Genomic DNA, 18746 nt, shown 5'->3' with positions numbered 1-18746 from the left:
TTCACAAATGGCTGCCTCTACAACTGACAGCCCATATGGGGGCATGCATGTTTTCCAAACAGCCATTGTATATACTACTACGACCCCATGCTCGTATATAGTAATGCCGTATCAAGCCAGTACTATACTAGCGAGTCATGTATCGGATATATCCTACTACCCATGCTCGTATATAAGTAATCGTATCAAGCCAGTACTATACTAGCGATTATATAGCGGGTATATCCTCCTACCCCATGCTCGTATAATAAGTATGCCGTCTCAAGCCAGTACTATACTAGGCAGATGTCATACACTATATATCCTACTACCCCATGCTCGTATATAGTAATGCCGTATCAAGCCGGTACTATACTAGCTAGCGAGTCATAGTGGATATACATACCCCACCATGCTTATATATAAGTAATGCCGTACCAAGCCAGTACTATACTAAGCGAGTCATATACCGGGTATATCCTACTACCCCATTTCGTATATAAGTAATGCCTTATCAGCCAGTACTATACTAGCGGTATATAGGTGGTATATCCTACTACCCCATGCTGGTATATAAGTAATACTGTATCAAGCCAGTATATACTAGCGAGTTATACCGGGTATATCCTACTACCCCATGCTGTATATAATTAATGCCGTATCAAGCCAGTACTATACTAGCGAGTTCATGTACCGGCTATATCCTACTACCCCCATATGGTAAATGCAGTTTTATAAACGGGTATATCCTACTACCCCATGCTCGTATATAAGTAATGCCGTATCAAGCCAGTACTATACTAGCGAGTTATATACCGGGTATATCCTACTACCCCATGCTCGTATATAAGTAATGCCGTATCAAGCCAGTACTATACTAGCGAGTTATATACCGGGTATATCCTACTACCCATGCTCGTATATAAGTAATGCCGTATCAAGCCAGTACTATACTAGCGAGTCATATACCGGTATATCCTACTACCCCATGCTCGTATATAAGTAATGCCGTATCAAGCCAGTACTATACTAGCGAGTCATATACCGGTATATCCTACTACCCCATGCTCGTATATAAGTAATGCCGTATCAAGCCAGTACTATACTAGCGAGTCATATACCGGGTATATCCTACTACCCCATGCTCGTATATAAGTAATGCCGTATCAAGCCAGTACTATACTAGCGAGTCATATACCGGGTATATCCTACTACCCCATGCTCGTATATAAGTAATGCCGTATCAAGCCAGTACTATACTAGCGAGTCATATACCGGGTATATCCTACTACCCCATGCTGTAATATAGTAATGCCGTATCAAGCCAGTACTATACTAGCGAGTCATATACCGGATATATCCTACTACCCATGCTCGTATATTAGTAATGCCGTATCAAGCCAGTACTATACTAGCGAGTTATATAGCGGGTATATCCTACACCCCATTGCTCGTATATAAGTAATGCCGTATCAAGCCAGTACTATACTAGCGAGTCATATACCGGGTATATCCTACTATACCCATGTCTCTTATATTAGTAATGCCGTATCAAGCCAGTACTATACTAGCGAGTCATTATACCGGATATATCCTACTACCCCACTGCTGTATATTAGTAATGCCGTATCAAGCCAAGTACTATACTAGCGAGTTATATAGCGGGTATATCCTACTACCCATGCTCGTATATAAGTAATGCCGTATCAAGCCAGTACTATACTAGCGAGTCATATACGGGTATATCCTACTACCCATGCCTTTATATAAGTAATGCCGTATCAAGCCGGTACTAACTAGCGAGTCATATACCGGATATATCCTACTACCCCATGCTCGTATATAGTAATGCCGTATCAAGCCAGTACTATACTAGCGAGTCATAGCGGGTATATCCTACTACCCCTTGCTCGTATATAAGTAATGCCGTATCAAGCCAGTACTATACCTGCGAGTCATATACCGGGTATATCTACTACCCCATGCCTTTATATAAGTAATGCCGTATCAAGCCGGTACTAAACTAGCGAGTTATATAGCGGGTATATCCTACTACCCCATGCTCGTATATAAGTAATGTCGTTTCAAGCCAGTACTATACTAGCGAGTTATATACCGGGTATTACCTTCTACCCCATGCTGGTATAAAAGTAATGCCGTATCAAGCCGGTACTATACTAGCGAGTTATATAACGGGTATATCCTACTACCCCATACTCGTATATAAGTAATGCCGTATCAAGCCAGTACTTTACTAGCGAGTCATATACCGGAAATATCCTACTACCCCATGCTCGTATACCCGGTATAAGTAATGCCGTATCAAGCCAGTACTATACTAGCGAGTCATAGCGGGTATATACTACTACCCCATGCTCGTATATAAGTAATGCCGTTTCAAGCCAGTACTATACTAGCGAGTCATATACCGGGTATACCCTACTACCCCATGCTCGTATATAAGTAATGCCGTATCAAGCCAGTACTATACTAACGAGTCATATACCGGGTATATCCTACTACCCCATGCTCGTATAAAAGTAATGCCGTATCAAGCCAGTACTATACTAGCGAGCCATAGCGGGTATATACTACTACCCCATGCTCGTATGTAAGTAATGCCGTACCAACCCAGGACTATACTAGCGAGTCATATACCGGGTATATCCTAATACCCCATGCCTTTATATAAGTAATGCCGTATCAAGCCAGTACCATACTAGCGAGTTGTATACCGGGTATATTCTACAACCCCATGCTGGTATATAAGTAATGCCGTATCAAACCGGTACTATACTAGCGAGTTATATAGCGGGTATATCCTACTACCCCATGCTCATTATAAGTAATGCCGTATCAAGCCAGTACTATATTAGCGAGTTATATAGCGGGTATATTCTACTACCCCATGCTCGTATATAAGTAATGCCGTATCAAACCGGTACTATACTAGAGAGTCATAGCGGGTATATACTACTACCCCATGCTCGTATATAAGTAATGCCGTATCCAGCCGGTACTGTACTAGCAAGCTATATACCGGATATATCCTACTACCCAATGCTGGTATATAAGTAATGCCGTATCAAGCCGGTACTATACTAACGAGTCATATACCGGGTATATCCTACTACCCCATGCTCGTATATACGTAATGCCGTATCAAGCCAGTACTATACTAGCGAGTTATATACCGGGTATATCCTACTACCCCATGCTCGTATATAAGTAATGCCGTTTCAAGCCAGTACTATACTAGCGAGTTATATACCGGGTATATCCTACTACCCATTCTCGTATATAAGTAATGCCGTATCAAGCCAGTACTATACTAGCGAGTCATGTACCGGATATATCCTACTACCCCATGCTCGTATATAAGTAATGCCGTACCAAGCCAGTACTATACTAGCGAGTTATATAGCGGGTATATCCTACTACCCCATGCTCGTATATAAGTAATGCCGTATCAAGCCAGTACTATACTAGCGAGCTATATACCGGATATATCCTACTACCCAATGCTCGTATATAAGTAATGCCGTATCAAGCCTGTACTATACTAGCGAGTTATATAGCGGTATATTCTACTACCCCATCCTGTTATAAGTAATACCGTATTAGTTACACTGTTTGTAACTGATGGTGTATGAGAGCGAAGCTCGAGAAGGGAACTGAGGGTGTATATCCTATACACAATCAGTTACTAACTGTGTATCCATTATATCTCAACCGATTACTCGGGGTGTATGGAAATTTCTCAGGGTGTATGGAAAATACACAATGGGCACATGGCCTCTCAAAGCAAATCGAATCAGGTCATTTTTGTAGGAGGCGAGTTATACCTTACTACCCTATGCTCGTATAAGTAATGCCGTATCACATCAGTTGTATTTTTGACGTCATTTAGTTATATACAGGATAGTCATATAGCGGGTATTTCCTATAACCCCCAAGTACGTACTGTTAATGCTATATCAAACCTGTTATATTCCTAATTTCACAAAGCGGGTATAACCGACTAACCCAGGCTCAAGTTTGCCAAGCGGTATCTACCCAGTAATATTCTATATGTCATTATGCGGGGATACCTGACTATCGTATGTTCGTATTTAAGTGATGCTGTAGCACATTAGTTCAACACTCACAAGTCATACCAAGGGTATATAGGGTTAAGGGCAACTAAACCTAATCATATTGTTCACTGCTCGCCTGCATGGTCTGTTCTTCTAAAAGCCATGTAAGAAACACAATCATTCTGCTGTGTGCATATTTTGATCAAATTAATGAATGCTAGTTCGGTTGTTCGGCGTAGCTGTCTTACCAAGCTTTTCACATTAAATACCCTTTATCAACAAACAATTAAATGATGGGGAAATTTCACGCCTGTAGACCCGAATGAATGAATCAGAATATTTTAATTATTGATTTCAGAGAAATCACCCACAGCATTGGCCAAATCACTGCGGAAATCCGGACTTCTTCATGCACGTTTTTGACCTAACAACAATCACTGCGAAATAGCGCAGACCGTGTTTGACTTACGCTGGCCGCATACGCATTAAGACCTATTTTCGCAAGACGCGACTATAAGTGTGATTTGGTTGTGTTGAAAGTACACTGTGCATGTATGAACTATTTACATCTCATTGCGATGGCGATATAATAAATTCATAATAAGCCTTGTGAGGCCACATATGATCACATGTAGTATATTTTTATCTAAGGACAAAATTGTTCGGTTTGAATATACGTGCACTTTATAAGAAACACATCATGCGGTGGATATGCGACAATTAAACCTTTATTTTCTATTTAAATATTTATAAACGTGAATATACGACTTGCTTTAACGATACAAGCGTTAATTCGTTACTGATAGGATCATGCGGCAGCAATGAATAGGACACTCCTCGTGTAAGTAATCATCATAGTCTAGGGACCCTTCAGGTTTCGCATCGTAAAAAGTGTGACCCAGTAATATTGCTTAAAATGGTTGAGCTAACTTAATTTTCATCTTTTCTCGTGCTCTTTAATTACCCACATATTTAGGTCTGGTTGAAGTACTTTTACTTCCCACAGAGCAATTCGGTTCAAATTACTAATAACAACAATACACATTTTTAGCTTTATTTCAAATGTGAACATATTTATTTAACGCAGACGTGTACATAATTTTAACACAGAACAAGGGCTGTTTGTAAAACATGCATGCCCCCCTATGGGCTGTCAGTTGTAGTGGCAGCCATTGTGAATACGTTTTTGTCACTGTGAACTTGACTTTTGACCTAGTGACCTGAAAATCAATAGGGGTCATCTGCCAGTCATGATCAATGTACTTGAGAAGTTTCATGATCATAGACCTAAGTATTCTTGAGCTATCAACAGGAAACCATTAAACTGTTTTGAGTCACTATGACCTTAATCCTTGACCTAGTGACCTGAAAATCAATAGGGGTCTTCTGCCAGTCATTATCAATGTACCTATGAAGGGGGTCATCTGCCAGTCATTATCAATGTACCTATGATTTTTTTATTTTATGATCCTAGGCGTAAGCATTTATGAGTTATCATCCGGAAACCATTTTTCTATTTCGAGTCACTGTGACCTTGACTTTTGACTTAGTGACCTGAAAATCAATAGAGGTCATCTGCGAGTCATCATCAATGTACCTATGAAGTTTCATGATCCTAGGCGTAAGCGTTCTTGAGTTATCATCCGGAAACCATTTTACTATTTCGAGATCAATAAACCTATGAAGTTTCATGATCCTAGGCCAAAGCGTTCTTGAGTTATCATCAGGAAACCATCTGGTGGACCAACCAACTGACATGTGCAAAACAATATACCCCTCTTCTTCCAAGGGGGGCATAAATATAATATTAATTTTTAGTAATCTAAATTAAATCAAAATTGCTAGATTGTATTTTCCGAGAAATTATCGGAAAACATCGTTAAAGTTAAAGGGTATCTGCCAGCTTATGCCATTAAAACACAAATGTTAAATGACAAAAGCTGTTGCCCGGTTCACGGCACGCGGAGCCTACCCTATTGTGAACCAAAATCTTTTTGTGTATTTCATCCTAGTAGTTACCTTGACATAGAACAGACACATTGGTTACTTTTATGAAACAATTCTTATAAAACTTGGTATACAAATTGCGACATTGTTGCCCATTTGTCCGTCAGTCCATGTCCGAATAGTAGCTAAAATTGAGAAAACTCAGTAAGATTTCATGAAACTTAATATTCACATAATTTTTAAATACACAAAATAATACATTGACCATTTTAATTTTGTGATAAAACTTGGTTTACAAATGAACTCAGAAGAGCAATGTGATATTTATTTTGTCCCTACCGTTTTCACATGAAGGGATTTACGGTTGACCCACTGTCCATCGGTCTGTCAGTCAAATAAACCTGGATCTGGTTACAATGTTTTCCTAAGATTTCACCAGGTTACCTACTTTTTGGACACACTCAACCCAGGCTTACTCAACCAAGATGAGCATGTCGATCAGGTTTCATCAACATTGAGTCGAAATAAGCCTGGTTTCTTCCATCACCTGATGATCCTCTAACACAGCAAGTCAATCCTCGAATGTCCGAAATATGTTCTGGTTCTTATAGTGGCAGACAAAAATAAGACCTATGATTTTAAGTAAATTTGTTATGTTCATATATACATTAATTATTCCAACTATTTTTTTAGCTCGTATATGTTGTTATACAATTGTATTAAACATGGCCATTTAAGTCTTTCATAAGATTCTAACTAAACAAATGAGTTTTAATTTCTTTTAAAACTCTTGATGCAAGCAAACGATGAACGGCAGTATTGGGGGAAAAAAACTGGCAGACAATATGTATTTGACCATCAAAACTAGAGAAGACTGAGATAAAGATATGCAGAAAATGAAGCAACACCAGTTCATACACAGTGCTAAACTCACATCATAGAGATGTTTAAGTTCATGGATTTCAAGACTATTAAAGCTCAGGACTTTGGTACAGTCTCCCCATCTACAGCATTTCTCTTGAACCACATGAGAGATGATATGTGCATCTTGCTGTCCTATGGAGTGGAAGTCTTCCTTGCAGGATATCCATTTGCACGAATACTCCTATAACAAGCAACTTTGTAAACTGCAGATTGGAAGCCAAAGTCAATTAACTTACAGTGTCCACATTTTTAACTTTAGTTATAATCATTGACTAAGTTTTTCACAAATGTTATTTTTGATTGAAATGTTAATGAAAAGGCAAAAAAAAGAGATTTACTGTGAAATAAGTCAATGGAGATAAGCCTACTAATAGCTCTTGGTGTGTATTGTGGATTTCACCATGATTTGTTTAACTCTATTTTTGTTTTATTTATCTATATATTGATATTTTCTATGAGTTCTTTACGCAGATACACATCTAATCAGAGCCTCTGTTAATGTAATAAAAGTATGTTACTGTTCTGTTCTTCTGTTAATAACTAATCTAAAAAGAAAGAAAACAAGTAAATTTGCACTATTGTATGAATATGGCATACACTTATTTTTCCATGTTGAAATCTTATTAAATTCATGATATGAAGCCCTAAAATGTTTGTAACAAACAGATGGATGGACTGACAGACTGCCGATGGAAAACGCCAACACTATATCTCTCTGGCTTTGGAAAGGATAATGATTCAACAGAAAGTAGAAATCATCAATAAAAACTTGATGCATCTAAGTTAACTTAGCAATTAGTGAGTTCAATATGTCCTTTAACTGAACAAAAAACAGATGTTTCAAAAACTTAACATGATTTGTCATTTGTTGCAAATATTAAGAAGCACTTACAGGTCCTGGGTTTCAATCACCAACATATGATAAAATAGTTCTCAGTAACAAAAGGCACAAAAATGCAAGAAAAAAATCACTTTAATGTTAAAATAAATATATATAGTTATTCAATAAACGATGTATATTTTGTCATAAAGTACCGGTCCTGGATTTTTCTCAACATCATTTAAGAGCATCAACATCCGCTGGGACAGGTTAACATGTTGTTGAATACACAGCTGTATCATGATGTAATGAAGACCACCTTGTCCACACATACGACCCAGAATCATCAGCCCAAACATCTTGATCCACATGGTGGGTGGGAAATGTTTGTATGTTCCTAAAGAACAAAACATGTTAATGATTTATCATTTCAAGTATAAAAGGCAAGCCTTAAAATTCTTAGAAAGCTTTAACATCTGAAGGTTAATATCACCCTGGCTGTGCAGATCTTGGTAATATACCCATTTAAAAAACATTCCTTAAAGCCACACACCTTGAAATGAAATATCTGGCATAGTAAATTTGGATATAAATAAGAAACATATTTTATCTTTGCCAATTAGAATATATCTGGTGGTTGCAAGGTAGAAATCCGTCTTTCTTGTGCTTTAAAACTTAAAAATAATTGTGTTTCTCGAATTGAACATGTACGTATACAAATCATACATTCAGTTTTAAAATATAAAAAAAATAAATTACTTGCTAACTAGGCTATAGATTTAATGACAATTTTGCACACTTTCAAATTGCATCTATATGTACTGAGTAACATGTATTTCATTTCAAGGTGTGTGGCTTTAATGTAATAAACAAGAGTGCTAAACTGTCACAAGATACACCCGTTTGAAGGTTTTGGACACCATGCTAAACGCTGGAAATGCACTAAGTGACCTAGTTTTCGACCCGGCATGACCTATATCTGAACTTGACTTAGATATCATTAAGACACAACTTCTGCCCAAATTTGGTGAAGATCGGATGAAAACTCTTTCAATTAAAGAGCTTACACCATGCTAAATCCTTGAAATGCACCCTGTGAACTAGTTTTTGACCCAGCATGACCCATATTTGAACTTGAACTAGATATTGTCTAGATACAACTTCTGACCACATTTGTTGAAGATCAGATGAAAACTACTTCAATAAGAGAGTGGACACCGTGCTAAATGCTTGAAATGCACTAAGTAACCTCGTGACCTAGTTTTTGACCTGGTGTGACCCATATTTGAACTTGACCTAGATAACATTTTGACACAATTTCTGACCAAATTTGGTGAAGATCGGATGATAACTACTTCAATTTGAGAGCGGACACCATGCTTAATCCTTGAAATGTACTAAGTGAACCCCTGACCTTGTTTTTGACCCGGCATGACCCATAATTGAACTTGACTTAGATATTGTCTAGATAAAACTTCTGACCAAAGTTTGTGAAGATTGGATGAAAACTACTTCAATTAGAGAGCAGACACCATGCGAAATGCATGAAATGCTCTAAGTGACCTCGCGACCTAGTTTTTGACCCGGCATAACCCATATTTGAACTTGACCTATATATCATTTACACACAACTTATGACCAAATTTGGTAAAGATCAGATGAAAACTACTCCAATTAGAGAGCCACCAATGCTAAATCCTTCAAATGCACTAAGTGACCCCGTGACCTAGTTTTTGACCTGGCATGACCCATATTCAAACTTGACCTAGATATTGTCTAGATACAACTTCTGACCAAGTTTGGTGAAGATCAGATGAAAACTATTTGAATTAGAGAGTGGACACTGTTATGGACGCCGCCGCCCGCCAAGGGTGAAACTATAATACGTCCCGTTTTTTCAAAACCGGCGTATAAAAATAAGTACTATCCCTCACAGGGTTCAGGTCACACAATTAACTTATAGACAATAGGCAATACTTAATTCATTCACTTCAAACTGTTTCTCTTGACAGATAACAAATGTTCAATCAAATTTTCATTCAAGATCATTTGGTTACAAATTTGAAATATACTAAAATTTGCCTTCATAATGGAAACTTCTATTTTCCAAGCATGCCTTCCACTTCCTTGAGCTGACTTCGTTGAGTTCATTATTAGCAGATGCAATCTGTAAGATTTACTTATAAATAACTCTAAAATAAGTGATTGTTACCCAAAAAATAAAAAAATATAAATTCTTTTGTCTAATTACACACTTTCACATACATAAATGTGACACACGCATAAAGGCCCATAACCATCCAATCAAAATATTCAGAAATAGAGGTGCTCATTATACTAACAGTAATGACTAAGTTTGTATACATGTATGTTTTTTCAACTATGTTTTGCAAAATATTCTCATGCAAACCAGGGTTTCCAATTTAATAAGCCACATGTACATTGCATGTAACAGGGGTAAGACAATGCTAACAAGAAATGTGGTTGTCAGAAACACAATGCCCCCTAATGCGCCACTTTGATTTTTTTTTTTACCTTTGACCTTTAAGGATGACCTTGATCTTTCACCACTCAAAATGTGCAGCTCCATGAGATACACATGCATGCCAAATATCAAGTTGCTACGTTCAATATTGCAAAAGTTATGAAGAAGGTTAAAGTTTTGGTTAAAGTTTTTGAATTATTTTTTTTGACCTTTGACCTTGAAGGATGACCTTGACTTTGACCTTTCACCACTCAAAATGTGCAGCTCCATGAGATACACATGCATGCCAAAAATCAAGTTGCTATGTTCAATATTGCAAAAGTTAATATGAAGGTTAAAGTTTTGGTTAAAGTTTTGGGACACACACACACACACACACATGGACACATACAATGACAGACAGGCCAAAAACAATATACCCCCGATCTTTCGATCCGGGGGCATAAAAATAATCCTGGTTGTGTTTTTCAAGCAATCTAGCTAAAACAAAAAGGTTTAATAAAATAGAAAGATTAACTAAAATGAACATACCAGTTATATAGGGCTATAACTATCATATTGAGTATGTCAACACAAAATCGTGTAATTAGTTGCTAAAAGATACAGAAAGCTTTATATGGGAAAGTGCATGTGTTGACCTCCTTTTTTTGTTACTTTATTTGTACATAAAATGCTTGTCAAGCATACACAAGTTAGTGATTTAAAGTCATACCATTGGTGAGCCTATCAGCTTAATTTTACTCTCTTTTCCAGTCTCTGGTTGCTTGATGTGGCGACTGCAGAAGTGGCTCAGCAAAGCGTCTTCGTTGGAGCAAATAACCCTGCATTCTGGACACCGATTGTGCGCCTCCTTTAAATATAAAACTTTGTGAAACATAAAAATATATTAAACATTTATTTTTCATCATTTTAACCAATAAATACCTACTAAACAAGAACTTTGACATTAACTTAGATAAGAAAACATATATATTATTTTCAATTAAATTGTTAAACAAGAGCTGTCTCCATAGGATGACGTATGCCCCCAATAAATGCTTTGATAGAAATTATGAGCATTTTTCGAACCCTAAACGCGGACCCTAAGGTCAAGGTCATGGGGTGAAAATTTGTGTGGGTATGGAAAGGCGTTGTCCATATACACATGCATATCAAATATGAATGTTACATCTGAAGCGACAAAAGAAGTTATGAGCATTTTTTGAAACCTAAACACAAAGTGTGACGGACAGACAGACATCAGACAAACAGACAGAAGGACAGTTCGATCACTATATGCCCTCCTTCGGTGGCATAAAAAAAGTTAATCCAGAAATGCAAAATAAGTCCCAAACTAGAGAGCGGACACCATACTTAATCCTTAAAATGCACGTAATGTAAGCAAGTAAGTTCAAATAACAATGTACACAATTTCAATACTTTCTTAAAGTCAGTTCAAATAACAATGAACACAATTTCAATATTTTCTTATCACTTAATCAATAATTATTATTTAAAAAAAACCATCCTGACAGTCCCCTCACATTTATGTGACTGAACTATCAGTCAAAAAAACGTTTGTTAGCTAACAGGGAGATATCTGTTATGGGAGAAGGTTCAAAATATTTTTGCCATTTCTTATATCACACTGCAAGTGTCAGTGCTACTGGCTCTGGGCATTTTCTATTTTTATCAAACCACTAAATTCAATGTATTTTATTCAGAAAACTTTGCAAAAGACAACCTCAGTGTCTGGACTGACCTGATGCACCAAATCGCACAAGTCAGCTACATCTCTGAAATTATTTCAATACAATCATTTTCATTAATAAAAATAGATAACAAGAGCTGTCAGAGGACAGCGCCCTCGACTATTCGAGTGCTTGACAGTATAACGTAAGCCATCATGGGGAAATTGTTCATATTCAATAATTTATTAGATGATCTTTCAAAAATAAAAAAAGGAAAAAAAATAAAAATTTGGGGAGGGGGTAGGGGGGTTGAGAGGGGGGTATAACATGGGGTGTGGTCATTTATTAGACGATCTGACGATCTTTCAAAATAAAAAAAGGAAAACAAAAAATTTGGGGGGGTGGGGGGGGGGGCAGGGATTCTGGGTTGGGGCGTGGGGTATTGCAGTGCTGCAGCTAGGATTTAAAAAGGGCAGGGGGATTTTTTGTCAAAAGGGCACTTTGGACGCGCAGTATTTTGTCAAAAGGGCACTTTCGAGCGCGCGGGCGTTTCTAGAATGCTTCGTCATGCATGTTAATTTATGTGTTATCAATAATTGTAAGAATGAATTATTCCCATTGTCATTAAACAATTCAAATTTAATTACTACAATGAGGAATAAATTAATTACAATGTATTTTAATAAGAGATTTATTAATCATCATATGTAAAAAAAAAATTAAAAAAAAAATAAAAAATTTAAGGGCAGGGGGGGCCCTAGGAAGGTCAGGGCGGAGCTTCGGGAGTGCAGGGCGGGGCGCCCTTCGATTGAGGCCTAGCTGGAGCACTGGTATTGCACGGGTGGAATCCATTGTGGTATTCAGGTAAGTGCTGTTTTGTCAAAGTATTAATAAAATCTTATCATAAATAAAGAAGTTATGTGAATTTAAGCAAAATGTCCAATTCTCAAAGTAAAAAAGGGGCCATAATTCTATCAAAATGCTTGATTCAGTGGTCTAATCTTGTTTATAGGTTGGGGTCATGTTGGTAAACAAGTATGCAAAATATAATAGCAATATGTCAAAGGACATAGGAAATATTTGGGGTAGTACGCAAACTTTAACACAGATTTATCAATGATATGCATATTCTGAGTATAAAAGGGGCCGTAATTCTATCAAAATGCTTGATTAAGTGGTCTCCTCTTGTTTGTAGGTTAAAGGTCATGTTGGTAAACAAGTATGCAATATAACAAAGCAATATGTTAAAGGACATAGGAAATATTTGGGGTAGTACGCACAATTTAACATAGATTTATCAATAATATGCATATTCTAAGTATAAAAGGGGCAATAATTCTGTCGAAATGCTTGATACAGTGGTCTGCTCTTGTTTATAGGTTGGGATCATGTTGGTAAACAAGTATGCAAAATATGAAAGCAATATGTCAATGGACATTGAAAATATTTGAAGTAGTACGCAAACTTTAACATTTGCACGCTCACGGAAACGCCAACGCCGGGGTGAGTAGGATAGCTCCACTATATATATTTCATATATAATAGTCCAGCTAAAATACAGTCAACAATTAAAGAGTTGTTGTCACTGGGAATGTGATCTTGCATATATACACTTCATGTTGACAACATATTATTTTCAATTAAATTGTTAAACAAGATCTGTCTCCATAGGATGACGTATGCCCCCAATAAATGCTTTGATAGAAATTATGAGCATTTTTCGAAATCTGAATGCATTTTTTGAACCCTAAACACGGACCCTAAGGTCAAGGTCATGGGGTAAAAATTTGTGTGCGTATGGAAAGGCCTTGTCCATGTACACATGCATATCAAATATGAATGTTACATCTGAAGCGACAAAAGAAGTTATGAGCATTTTTCGAAACCTAAACACAAAGTAAGACGGACGGACAGACAGACATCAGATAAACAGACGGAAGGACAGTGCGATCACTATATGCCCTCCTTCGGCGGCATAAAAAACGTTAATTTAGAAATGCAAAATAAGTCCCAAACTAGAGAGCGAAAACCATACTTAATCCTTGAAATGCACTAAGTGACCCTGTGACCTAGTTTTTGACCAGGCATGACCCATATTCGAACATGACCTAGATGTTGTCTTGATACAACTTCTGACCAAGTTTGGTAAAGATCAGATGAAAACTACTTCAATTAGAGAGCAGACACCATGCTTAAACCTTAAAATGCACTAAGTGACCCCATGGTCTAGTTTTTGACCCGGCATGGCCCATATTCGAGCTTGACCTAGATATTGCCTAGATACAACTTCTGACCAAGTTTGGTAAAGATCAGATGAAAACTATTTGAATTAGAGAGCGGACAAGAAAAGTGTGACAGACAGACAGACAGTGCGAAAACTATATACCCTCTTTTCTTCGAAAGGGGGCATAAAAAATGTGGAGTAAAATATATACAAATGTGTTCTTTTTCTTTGCAGACTGACTTACCTATCAAAATAGTTACATAAACAAATATGTATAATTATATTGTTAATATTATGCGCATAAATAAAACATTTGCTATTTCATGTAAAATTAATTGTAGACAGCAAATAATGAAACAAGAAACCGTTTGAGACGGGTGATGCTCCACAAAGGTTTTTTTGTCACAATATTGCACTATATATTCAGATAAAAGGAAACGTCTTGAGGGGCATAACTTTGGACAAAATAATACAATGGATGGTTTAGTAACTTAAAAATTTCAAAGGGCCATAACTCTGTAAATAAATCATCTAACCAGAACCCACTAATAACATGCGCATCTCCTCAAGGTAGTTAAGCTTCCCATAAAGCTTTATTGTATTCCAGTCAGTAGTTGGGGAGAAATAGCCCGGACAAGAATTGCACTATATGTACAGTTATTAGAAAATTTCAAAGGGCCATAACTCTGTGAAAAATCATCCGACCATAACCGGCTTATAATATGCACATCTCCTGTTGGTAGTGAAGCTTCCCATAAAATTTCATTGAATTCATGTAATAAGTTGCTGAGAAATAGCTCGGACAAGAATTGCACTATATGTACAATGGAAAATTTCAAATGGCCATAACTCTGTGGAAAATCATCCGACGAGAACCGGCTGATAATATGCACATCTCCTGTTGGTAGTGAAGCTTCCCATAAAGTTTCATTGAATTCCCGTCATTAGTTGCTGAGAAATTGCTCGGACAAGAATTGCTCTATATGTACAATGGAAAATTTCAAAGGGCCATAACTCTGTGAAAAATCATCCGACCAGAACCCGCTGATAATATGCACATCTCCTCTTGGTAGTGATGCTTCCCATAAAGTTTCATTGAATTCCAGTCATTAGTTGCTGAGAAATAGCCCGGACAAGAATTGCACTATATGTACAGTAAATGGAAAATTTCAAAGGGCCATAACTCTGTGAAAAATCATCCGACCAGAACCCGCTGATAATATGCACATCTCCTCTTGGTAGTAAATCTTCCCATAAAGTTTCATTGAATTCCGGTCATTAATTGCTGAGAAATAGCCCTGACAAGAATTGCACTATATGTACAGTTAATAAAAAATTTAAAAGGGCCATAACTCTGTGACAAATCATCCGACCAAAACCCGCTGATAATATGCACATTTCCTCTTAATAGTGAAGCTTCCCATTAAGTTTCATTGAATTCCGGCCTTTAGTTGCTGAGAAATAGCCCGGACAAAAATTGTTCACGGACGGACAGACGGACTGACGAAGCGGCGACTATATGCTCCCCCCCAAATTTTTTGGGGGAGCATAAAATGTCAAATTAACATGGATAATAGAAAATATTGTGAAATGCTTTATTTATAAATTAGAAACTAGATAACACTTCTAAAATGATTGCAAGTTTCCATGACTCATTGAGGAATAAACCATGTAAAATGTTAGTTTTGCAAATTTATATAGTTATGGGAAACAACTACATTAAATTTAAATATCAAAGCTTTTTTTTATAATTGTATATGTACCGGTAAAACACCGCTTCATTCGTAAGAATGTCATTTGAACCTAGATGAAGATACAGCTGTTGAACATCCATCTTCCGCAAGTCTCTCAACAATGCATGGCGAAAACGATCACAAGAAAATTTGGCACCTTTGAAAACAGAGTTGGCGAATGTCTGTGTAAATAAATCACAAATATACATGAATGAATACACAAGGAAAATTCATGCTTTGCCTCAAGATTAAAATGAAAAGTTTGCAATTACAATTCCCTACAATCTGTAAAATATTCCACACGCTTAAATAAAATATATAACCATGCAAATTAGTTAGAAAACGCAATGATGCCAATAATTGCACATCAGCATAATAAGTTTAACTTTATATTGATGACAAATACTGTAATCATACGAAGCTTAGGACTTGACATTTGAACTGTTTAAGTATAAAGAAATGAAATAATTACATCATTTATAGAAACTATGAGTATCACGTTTAAATGGTGGCATTTCGTGTTTTCTCAAAAATGTTTACAAAAACAGTAAACATTTAAACGACTGTTGATATCAACATAATCCATTTTAGTTCATTACGTTACAATGTTGCAAAACTTATTAAAAGCTGTTAAAAAAAGACTGGTATTCATTTGTATCATGTGTGCCAGATGGCCCTTATTCACAACAGCGTAAACATAACAAAACACCATGTACGACCTAGACGGCTTGAATATTTGACACACGTCGGCACAAAGTGCTCGGGAAAATTTTCCAGCTATTTGTTGCATGATCATTCCCCGAATTGTCTTGAACATTTGACGCGCGTCAGCACAACGTGCATGAGGAAATTTTTTCTGACATTTATTCATCCGCATTCATTTTTAATTTAATAAACAGATACTCGTTTTTATGTACATCTTGTTAGGTAGAAAACAATAAAAAATTTACACAGGTGTAGTCTTATTGAAGAAATGTGGGATCAATATTTATTTGTCTTTGTTATAAAATACTACGGCATGTAAGTAGAAAATGTGTACCCAATGACTCAACAACGGCAAGAACAGTTGGTTTTAATATGACGTCATTGCCCAAATGGGTTATGATCTGAATATAACTTCTGGAAATAATCATTACTTTCAGTTTGGAAATGCGATGTCAATGACGCTTTTATAACTGACATTTGGATATCGTTTAAACGGTAACCTTTTGTTTATTTCATTAATCATTTCGTTTTAACGTTTAGAAAAATGTGTACATGTGATACCATTAATAGAAACAAACCTGAAACTGTAATTACTGTTCTATACCATTGTCATTACATATTCTCATCAGAGATTGGCAGGCATTTGACAGCTATATCATCAGGAAGAATATCCTTAATCCGATGAGCATTGGAGTCCCCAGCAATACGGTTCACTTTTCTCCTGTCTTGGGCACCTGAAAAAATAAAAGGAAAATGCTTCCTGACACAACACTGCATCCTGTTCAAAAGAGCCTGCGTAATAAATCTACTAATTATAAAAAGACAAGTCTTAACAACCCAAATACTACCTTAACAATACTATTGCAACAAGACTAATAAGGACGACTAAACTTGTCTTATGTGTATCTAACTACACAAAAAGAATATAAAAAAAACAGATCAATCACGCTTTAATAAAAATAAAGGTCACACAAGTTAAAAAGCACTAGTTTTCAATAATCAATAAGTGTCAAAATTGCAATACACTGGTCAGTGTTCAGTGCAAATATCACTATGAACATGTCAAAAGTGTCAATTATTGCACTAGTGTGTAACACACTGAATGTGTCCAAATGCGCGAAGCACCTGTTTTTTTAATAATTAGTATTAAAGTGTCACTCAAAATTGCAATCCACTGGTAAGTGTTCATTCAATGCAAATATCACACAGTCACTATAAACACATCAAAAGCGTCAATTATTGCACTAGTGTAAAACACACTGTAAGTGTCCAAATGCGCGAAGCACGTGTTTTTAATAGATCACAAAATGGGTAATAAAACGCACAGTTGAACTTAAGATGAAAAGTAAACACAAATCCTTCGTTCACTCACACCGAGTTACTAGGACTTGGTCGCGAAAATGAATGCCACTTTGAATCATACACTTTACAACGTCGAAATACACCAAATCACAATTAAAAGATAGCTATTGCAAGTTCAAAAACAAAACTGAAATATATAAGCGCCGAAATGACTTCTTGATCTCAAAACAAGGTCACAAAGTGAAACGTATACAATACCGGATCTTAGTCCAAATAATTAGACGTAAGCTACCCCGCTTATATCGATGTAAATCGACCTCATATTTATAGGAGTATACCGGATCTCAACCGTTTGAAAGCTCGTGTGCAATCAAAAGGGGAGATTATTCCAACGATGTTTTTTTCTTGTTTCTCCATTCGGTACCCCTCGCACGTTATTTGATTACGCTTTCTTCATATATGGTCATATTACACTCATTCATAACGTTTATTTATAGATGTTTGTGTTGTGACATATATGGTTATGATTACCATATAAGGTAAAGACGGACAGGGACCAGAGTCGCTCTGATAGCCATTATATGCATCTTTTGACAATTTTAAAACCTAAAAATTATAAAGCGTTGCAACGCGAAACGATTGAATAATTTGGAGAGTTCTGTTTTTGTCGTTAAATTTTGTGAAACTACGAAGATTGCTTATATAAGGTATAAAATACGTCAAGTGTGTGTACTCGGCGGAATAGCTCAGTAGGCTAAAGCGTTTTTACTTCAGGACTCTGGCAGGACTCCAGGGGTCACTGGTTCGAAACCTGCTCCGGGCAATGTTCTTTTCCTTTTTTTAATTTTATTCTTGATTTTTTACTGGAGCTTTTACGATCC

The 18746-nt window shown here is 36.6% G+C and overlaps 2 protein-coding genes across 11 annotated transcripts in view; one reads left to right on the top strand and one right to left on the bottom strand.

Annotated features, from left to right (window-relative positions):
* Nucleotides 1-18746, top strand: part of LOC127850429 (sodium- and chloride-dependent glycine transporter 1-like) — a 163739-nt gene that overhangs the window by 94657 nt on the left and 50336 nt on the right. The window lies entirely within an intron of this gene.
* On the bottom strand, nt 5096-18364 carry LOC127850454 (uncharacterized). Of its 9 annotated transcripts, none has more exons than XM_052383556.1 (8): nt 18204-18364; nt 17142-17297; nt 15889-16040; nt 11973-12006; nt 10944-11081; nt 9829-9913; nt 7962-8143; nt 5096-7107 (listed from the first exon to the last, which is right to left on the bottom strand). In XM_052383556.1, exons 3-8 carry the CDS (start codon nt 15957-15959, stop codon nt 6784-6786), a joined length of 834 nt encoding a protein of 277 aa, XP_052239516.1. In that variant the 5' UTR covers nt 15960-16040; nt 17142-17297; nt 18204-18364; the 3' UTR covers nt 5096-6783. The 9 variants fall into 9 exon arrangements, with proteins under 9 accessions (XP_052239516.1, XP_052239509.1, XP_052239481.1 ...); XM_052383549.1 differs by having other exon boundaries at nt 15889-16015; XM_052383521.1 differs by having other exon boundaries at nt 17168-17297.

Source organism: Dreissena polymorpha, chromosome 1, assembly GCF_020536995.1.
Source record: "Dreissena polymorpha isolate Duluth1 chromosome 1, UMN_Dpol_1.0, whole genome shotgun sequence".
NCBI lineage: Eukaryota > Metazoa > Mollusca > Bivalvia > Myida > Dreissenidae > Dreissena > Dreissena polymorpha.
Note: the sequence above shows the minus strand (reverse complement) of the source record. Positions and strands in the feature narration are given on the sequence as shown.